The 8658-nt window shown below is 42.9% G+C and overlaps 1 protein-coding gene across 2 annotated transcripts; it reads right to left on the minus strand.

Annotated features, from left to right (window-relative positions):
• Positions 1 to 3833: 3833 nt before the first annotated feature.
• Positions 3834 to 8363, minus strand: LOC124703385 (protein NARROW LEAF 1-like). Of its 2 annotated transcripts, XM_047235600.1 has the most exons (6): positions 7979 to 8363; positions 7302 to 7830; positions 7046 to 7189; positions 6073 to 6313; positions 5139 to 5639; positions 3834 to 4924 (listed from the first exon to the last, which is right to left on the minus strand). In XM_047235600.1, the coding sequence occupies exons 2-6, from the start codon at positions 7782 to 7784 to the stop codon at positions 4392 to 4394; spliced, it is 1902 nt and encodes a 633-aa protein (XP_047091556.1). In that variant the 5' UTR covers positions 7785 to 7830; positions 7979 to 8363; the 3' UTR covers positions 3834 to 4391. The 2 variants fall into 2 exon arrangements, with proteins under 2 accessions (XP_047091556.1, XP_047091557.1); XM_047235601.1 differs by lacking the exon at positions 7979 to 8363 and having other exon boundaries at positions 7046 to 7203; positions 7302 to 7446.
• Between the last annotated feature and the right edge of the window lie 295 nt (positions 8364 to 8658).

Below are 8658 nucleotides of genomic sequence, written 5' to 3' on the forward strand. Positions count from 1 at the left end.
ATATATGTTGTTTATGTTCTTGCATGCTCTCCGTTGCTAGTAGAGGCTCTAGCCAAGTTGATACTTGTGACTCCAAGAGGGAGTATTTATGCTCGATAGTGGGTTCATGCCTCCATTGAATGCGGGACGATGTGACGGAAAGTTCTAAGGTTGTGGATGTGCTCGTTGCCACTAGGGATAAAACATCGATGCTTTGTCTAAGGATATTTGTGTTGATTACATTACGCACCATACTTAATGAAATTGTCCGTTGTTTGCAACTTAATACCTGGAGGGGTTCGGATGATAACTCTGAAGGTGGACTTTTTAGGCATAGATGCATGCTTGGATAGCGGTCTATGTACTTTGTCGTAATGCCTCGATTAAATCTCATAGTACTCATCATGATATATGTATGTGCATTGTTATGCCTTCTTTATTTGTCAATTGCCCAACCGTAATTTGTTCAACCAACATCTGTTTATCTTATGGGAGAGACACCACTAGTGAACTTGTGGACCCCGGTCCAATTTTACATCCGAAATACAATCTACTCGCAATTATTCTTTACTCGTTCTTCGCAAACAAACATCATCATCCACACTATACATCTAATCCTTTGTTTACAGCAAGCCGGTGAGATTGACAACCTCACTGTTACGTAGGGGCAAAGTACTTTGATTGTGTTGTGCAGGTTCCACGTTAGCGCCGGAATCCCTGGTGTTGCGCCGCACTACACTCCACCACCAACAACCTTCACGTGCTTCCTTGACTTCTACTGGTTCGATAACCTTAGTTTCTTACTGAGGGAAACTTACTGTTGTGCGCATCACACCTTCCTCTTGGGGTTCCCAACGGACGTGTCAACTACACGCAGCAGTCCTCCTCGGAATCCCGCCAACACGATGGCATGGGGCGGTGGTGGTGGAGATCTCCGGTAGCGGTTCGCCTAAGCACCCGGGAGTAACGGGAGGAGGGTTGTGGCTAGGGTTTGGGAGAGGGGGCGCTGGCCTTGGGTGTCCTTGGGTGGTGCGGCTCAAGTGGTGGCCGGCCCCCTCCCTCTCCCCTCATTATATAGGTGGAACCCCCTAGGGTTTGCCCAAGATTCGAATAAGAGTCCAACTCAAAACTTACCATATGGGTGAAACCTAGGGGAAGTGGGATTCCTCCCTTTCCTTCCCCTATGGTCGGCCATGGTGGTGGAGTCCACCATGGACTCCACCTTCCCCTTTGGTCGGCCGGCTAGGGTGGGTGGAGTCCATCCGAGACTCCACCTTCCATGGTGATTTCTTCTGGAAGGTTCTAGAACATTCTAGCGCCTTCCATAAATGCACTGGATCATTTCCAAACTTGGAAAGTGACTTCCTATATATGAATCTTATTCTACGGACCATTCCGGAACTCCTCGTGATGTCCTGGATCCCATCAGAGGCTCCAAACAACAATCGAACTCCATTCCATATTCCATATCTATTTAAAACGACATCAAACCTTAAGTGTGTCACCCTACGGTTCGAGAACTATGCGGACATGATCGAGACCCCTCTCCGATCAATAACTAATAACGGGACCTGGAGATCCATAATAGCTCCCACATATTCAACGATGACTTCATGATCGAAAGAACCATTCACATAAAATAACAATTCCCTTTGTCTCGCGATATTTTACTTATCCGAAGTTTGATCGTCGGTATCTCTATACCTAGTTCAACCTCGTTATCGATAAGTACTCTTTACTCGTACCGTGATATGATATCCCTTGTGAACCAGTCACATGCTTGCAAGCTAATTAGATATCATTCCACCGAGAGGGCCCAGAGTATATCTATCCGTCATTTAGGATGGACAAATCCCACTATTGATACAAGTGCCTCAACCCTATACTTTCCGAACACTTAATGTCACCTTTATAACAACCCATTTACGCAGTAGTGTTTGGTGTCATCAAAGCATCCATCCGGTGTAGGTGATTAACATATGTCATGGTCGAAGGATTAAGTTACTATGCATATTAAAGCTTGAAGCATAAAGAACTAAATGACTTGATCATATGCTACGCTTACTATGAGTGTATGTCCATCACATCATTCACCTAATGATATGACCTTGTTATTAATAACATCCAATGTTCATGATCATGAAACTATCATCATCTATTAATCAACAAGCTAGTTTAACAAGCGGCTTACTAGGGACTTTTTTTTGTTTACATAACACACATGTATTAATATTTCTGGTCAATATAATTATAGCATGAGATGCAAACTATTATCATAAACACAAAGATATAATAATAACCACTTTATTATTGCCTCTTGGGCATATCTCCAGCACGAGGCCCAAAAGAGCATGGGTAGCATGGCCCAGCAAGGTGGTCGTGCCACATGGTCTCTTTTGACCCTCATGGCTCTTCTCGCTTGCTTCTTTCACCCACAGTCCTTCACCTGATAAAAAAACTTCCAGGATATGTTTTCATCGAATTATTTGGATTTCATAAGGTCCCTGAAACAGCAAAATACGAAAAAGAGGTTTCCGGCCTCCCAGAAACTAAATCCAATGAAGGAGACTTTGTAGGAAAGTCCTGAAATCACCTAAAAAAGTATATACAATTGTATATTAATGCAAATATCATTCTAAAGTGATCATATATGTTGTTATTATGATGATACAAAATGTACGTACCAAGGCGACTATTTTATTGAATATCATACATAGTGATGTATGTGGACCGTTAAGCATAGTCACACGCGGTGGATTTTTCCACTTCATAATCTTTCACTGATGATTTGAGTGGATATATATTGGTATATCTATTTGATTTGAAAGGAGTATGAAATATTTGAAAAGGTTCAAAGATTTCAGCGTGAAGTAGAAAATCATCGTAACAAGAAAATAAAGTCTATGATTGGATCATAGAGGAGAAAATTTGAGTTACGAGTTTAGCAAACATCTGAAGTGTTGTGAAATTATTTCACAACTTGCACATCCCGGAATACCATAGCGTGAGGTAATCGAATCTTCTTGGGCATGGTAAGATCGATTATGTAATTAAATAAAAGAATATCGTTATAATTTTGTTGTTATGCTTTAGAGACTACCGTTTTTACACTAGAAAGGGCACCATTATAATCCATTGAAAAAGACACCATATGAGTTATTATAGCATGGGATAAAGCAAATTTGTATTTTCTTAAATTTTGATATGCATAGCATAAGTGAAATGTTTTCAACCAAGATCAGATTAATGTTTTTCAAAGGTTATCCCAAAGAAACTATTGAGTACTCCTTTCACCAAACCGAAGACAAAAGTTTTTCCAGAAAGGTGTATTTCTCAAGAAATAAGTTGTTGTGAAAGAGGTCAATGGAAGGACAGTGCAACTCGAATCTCGTTATCAAGTCAGAGTAGCGCAACGTTGTAAGTTGTCCTGGAGTTTCCTATGATGACTGATACGGAAGCCACTACATGGGTTGTAGAGACTTCGGTGGAGATTGAAACTGAACCGAGTCAACCAGGCTTTGTATACTAAACCAATGTGTGGTTTGAGCATGAAGTATTGTTGTTGTGAAAATAATGGATCTGCAATTTACATGGAAACAAATGATGGCCAGCTCCATTAAATGGCTAGACGGCATAAAATCCGCGATAGAACCCATCTACGAAAATTAATTGTGAAACTTGGTAGACCCTCTGGAAGGCATAATCCATTGGAACGTATGTATCTATAAAAAAACAGACGTGGATGTTCACATCCATTAAAAGGCTCGACTTGTCGGAAAAGGGGTTTCAACAAAGTTACTAGCCATGGACTTGTGAACGACGTAATACACGACTTTATGTTGGCAAATGTATAATAAATTTTAGAGCCGGCATTCTTTATAAATTTCCCAAATGAAGGGCAGAAGATTACAAACGTCCATCTTAAGATGTAATAACCAGCATAATAGGAAGATGAATCGTCCCAGATTCTCATCAGTCCCAGCCACATCGATTTCCAAGGAAAAAAAGGTTCAGATCCAGCATCGTGTATTATCATCAGATCTAATGAATGAGCACAGCAAAACTGCAGGGCCACAAGCCTACCACCCAACATCCTACAAGAGTTGAATCAAATGCACTCAAGCTAGTATTGCAGGTTCAGTTTGCTGAACTGAAGATCTTTCATCTACTCGTTTTGTTTGTCCACAAGCTCATTCCAGAAATCAAGTGCACTCAAGCTAATATTGCAGGTTCAGTTTGCTGAACTGCAGGATCTTTCATCTACTCGCTTTGTTTATCCCAAAGCTCATTCCAGAAATCAAGTGCACTCAAGCTAATATTGCAGGTTCAACTTGCTGAGCTGCAGGAGATCTTTCATCTGCTCAGCTTTGTTTGTCCACGAGCTCATTCCAGAAACGTCGAAAATGAACGCTTCACTTCTCCAGGTCTATGCTCGGCTCTGGGTCATAGTGAGGCAGCTTCTCCAGGTCTAGGCTCGGTTCTGGGTCAGAGCAAGGCCGCTTCTCCAGGTCTAGGCTCGATTCTGGGTCTGGGCGAGGCCGCTTCTCCAGGTCTTGGTTTGATTCTGGGTCCAAACAAAGCCGCTTGGGCTCTCGGTCGCCTAGGTGCAGCGACATGGCGAGCTCTTCCTCCGATGGATTATTCAAATTGGCGATGCTCCTTGGAGCATCTTGGTCACGGCACACCGGAAAGATGCCAACAAAGTTTGAGATGAACTGATGCTCTTCCATATCAGACGGCCTATTGGATGCATCCTCCCCTTCAGTTGTAGAGCTTATCATGTCATGACGAGGCAGCTGCTGAATTTTGATCCCCAAAGGCTCAAAGATTTCTTCCCCCTTCTCTTCCGAGGTGGCTTCTGGTGCGGTGACACCCACCATGGAGGACTCCCCAACAGCGGATATAACTGCAGCAACAAAAGCATTCCTTTGCTCCTGCACAGCATCTTTTTATCGTACATAAATTATGTCAGTCTTCTACCATGGAGCAAAAGTACCTTAATACTGCAAGGATGAAAAAGCCAATAACATTATACTGCCCTCAATAACGCCTTCTTTCTAATGAGTAGTTACATTTCTTAAGAGCACTTGATCGTGATTTTGCAGAAAAATCTATTTCCAGAATACCTGGATAACACTGAAATATGAAGAAGTACTGACCTTTGAGTGATTCGTTGGTTATGATAAGATCAAGTTCTAGACGATCAAGAAGACGACCAAGATCAACTCCGGTAGTCCAATTTTCAGGACCATGGTCACTTGTAAGTTTCATCCTCCCACGGTTTGATGTGCCACCCCATATTATCCCAATAGGACGTGGCTTCTCCTCACATTGGCTGGTCAGGATAATTAGGCTTCCACTATCACCTTCCAAGTCAAAGGTTTGGCGGTTCTCACCAACAACGAGGAGGTCAGTGAAGAAGCATATTCCTTTCTCATCATTGTACTCAAGGGCATATGCCAATACAGTCCCAGTTGTGTGACCAGAGCTTCTGCCAACTTTGCAAACTTGCTTCCCTATGAGGCTATTGATAGGACACTGCAGATCTATAACCTTAACATCCCCAATCTCACCGACCTCCCTAACTATAGTCGTGACTGTGGAAATGTCAAAGTCATCAGCAAATGGAATGAATGCGCCATCAGCTCGTACAAATGTCTCTGCAGGTCCGCAGAGGGGTAGCATATATGTTTGGGGATTAGAAAAGCACATGCATCATAGAGAACACAAAATAAAAGGAATAATGTAATTTGTTTACATATATAAAAATAAGTATTATATGTAACTTAAACAGATATTATTTTATTCCTTACTCTAAAGTGCAAGTTGGTTTTAATCTGACAAACAAAACTGGTACGACCAGAAAGAAAATATCCTGCTTCTTAAACTTCCTTTTATTTTTGTGCAACGCACTAATGTATGATGTACTGTATCTTACTATCTTGCTTTTTGGTGCATTTCAGACGCTTCTTTTCATATAGACAAAACATGAACTAAGCATTTCTCTATAACCATATATACTGCAGTTAAATGCTGCAAAAAGTACACGAATTTGAATTCTTATATCAATCAGATAAGTTGTAATGGCTCTACCTGGGTTTGTTCCAGCATAAATTCCATACCAAAAATCATCTGTGATGAAAGATGTTGCCCTTTCGACAGCTCCAAGATAAACACCAGGCCCACGATCGGGTGGCAATGGGTGAAACATCTTCTGGTTAGGATAATCCAAGTCAACTGCAACATGTCGGTTGGTGAGGAAACCAACCTGCTTGTTGCTGGTGCGCCGTTTCACAATTGCACTCAAAGTTCCAAATGTATCCTGGCTTGCAACCTGAAACAGCATATGGAGAACTGTGAGAAGGAACTTTCAGAGTACACAGTTCAGTTATGTTTTGAAAAGAACTGCCATGCGAAATTGTATGTGTGTCACAAATATAGGTGATTGGTGATGGCTACATTTGTGTGGGCTCCCAAATTGCCAAGCTTCGCATGCCAATTTACATGATGTAATTGTTAAATGACATGACACTCTCAGGCTCGCGGGGAAAATTACTTCGGATCGCTGATCATCAAAGGGATTAACTTATGTAACATCCAGTTGAATGAAGAACACTGGCAGGATTTCTAGTAGCTGTTTTAACCTGGCATCATACATAACAGTGTGAGCAGCATGCTTTTTGAGTCGATGTATAGTCGCCGAGTCGTTTTCCAAAAATCACGGCAACTCGTGACAATACAGCGACTTCCGTCGACTATACAGTGAGTCGTAGCATTGGCGACTCAATTTTGAGTCACTACTCAAAAACCATGGCGAGCAGACAAAGTACCTATGGGTCCTTGTCATAACATTATGAGCGTTGTGCAATTTTATTCGCTTTCTAATAGTAGTAAATCCTAAGAATCCTGACAAAATTTAAACGGACCACTTATACAGGATAAACAGAAGAATTGTTAGTGCATGTTTTCACCCATTTCAATTTATAGACATGGTAGCATCCTCTGCTTAAAGAACGTGATATTTGGGAAATCACACCAATAAAAAAGCGAGTATAGATGTATGTACCTGAGAACCTGAACCAATATATTCATCACTGCCACACAGCTTATTAACAAGCTCACTGAACATCTGTTCTTTAGGTGTTTGAGCCGGTGCACCATAGTATGAAAATTCTACGACATCAACATCACACCAAACACCTCCTGGTCCCTGTAATGATCCAACTAAGTGAAAGGTATTTAGTCCATGAAAAAATCACTTCTTGCTATGAAAAGAAGCTTGCTGAATAATCTAATACAGAAACAAAACATTGTTTTCCTACCGTAAGAATTGCAGGAAGGCATTGGTTCGGATTAAGCCACTTTTTGTGAACCTTTCGCTCAACAAAGACAATAATGGCAGGGATATTTGTCAGATCCCCTTTCTTTATGCGGAAGCCCACTGCCGTTCCGAGGCTGAACCGCCGCAATATCTTGCTGTGGAAAGCTCTTATAGTCATCAAGTCAAGCAGGCTATTTGCTTGCTGGCCCTTGGGCAATTGTCTAGGGAGCACCGGCAGTAACCCTTTCTGTAGGTTTCCGAAGTAGTTTGCCCGTCCCTCGGACGCACAATGCTGTAGGTTCGATGCCGGCCATAAAAAGTATGCCGCGCTGTTTTCTGTGTGTACACAACCAGAAGCAATTGGTTGCATCGAAGGAGAACAAGGAAAGGTCTCCTGATGATGGCAATACCCCTCCACGCCAAGGGACGACTCTTCCAATTGCATCAAACCTGAGAGCTGCACACTGTCATCTGAAGGCTTCATTGTGCCGAGCAGCTGGCAGACGTAATGGACAGGAGAAGCTATGGACCTAAATATGAGAGCAAACAAGAAAACATTATCTTTCAAGGCTAATAATACCCTGCGGTAAAGATGTCAAAAGACACCAGAAAGTCAGCAATCTTGCAAATGTGTTTGCACTCCATGGATTTATTACTCCGGATGGGAAATGATATTACCTGATTTGGTTCTTCTTGAAAATTTGCAGAACCTATAACCCGAGAATATTAGGCTACTTCACCACCAGTCGTTTATTCTCTTGTTTGTGTATATCTTGGCTGCTAACTACAGTCACACATTGCTGAATCCGTGTAGTATGCATCCAGGTCTCGCGTCGCTCGCCGGGTGCCCATGCAGAAGGAGGGGGGAGGGACTGGGGGGTGTTACCGGAGCCCGAGTACAGGGACGGCGGGAAGCGGCTTCGCCAGTGAGATGCCAAGAACGACAGACGGGATCCAAAGCTGGTGGAGAACGAACCCGCCCCTCGCTCGCCGGATCTGGAGAGGAACTATATAACAGAGAGAAATCGCTCGGGAAAAGTACCTATGGTTTGTGATTCGAAGAAGAATGTTCGGGACTTCGGGTTCGTTTGGTTGCGTGACAAAGCTGGCCGTGCGAGAAAGTCGGCACGCTCCTGACCCTTCTTGTGTGTTTGGTTGGACACTCGGTTAGACCATGTCCATGGGACCATCTCCAGCCGTCTCCCCGTTCGGAGAGCCCGGGCCGTTCCCGGGTTCCCGAGGCTCGGTCGGGGACTCAGAACGTAACAAAAGCGTGCGAAACATCGAGCGGGTCCGTGTTGTCGACGATAGAACTGGTAGTTTCCTCCATTAATTTCGTTTTTCCTCCAAAATGCGTC

This window comes from Lolium rigidum, chromosome 3 (assembly GCF_022539505.1).
Source record: "Lolium rigidum isolate FL_2022 chromosome 3, APGP_CSIRO_Lrig_0.1, whole genome shotgun sequence".
Classification (NCBI taxonomy): Eukaryota; Viridiplantae; Streptophyta; class Magnoliopsida; order Poales; family Poaceae; genus Lolium; species Lolium rigidum.

Bases quoted from the DNA above. Each gene is read 5' to 3' on its own strand.
- LOC124703385 (XM_047235600.1), bottom strand. From the start codon at position 7,784: ATGAAGCCTTCAGATGACAGTGTGCAGCTCTCAGGTTTGATGCAATTG. The intron at 5,640-6,072 runs GTAGAGCCATTA...GCGGACCTGCAG, and splicing joins TTATGCTGGAACAAACCCAG to AGACATTTGTACGAGCTGAT. The intron at 4,925-5,138 runs GTCAGTACTTCT...TACGATAAAAAG, and splicing joins AACCAACGAATCACTCAAAG to ATGCTGTGCAGGAGCAAAGG.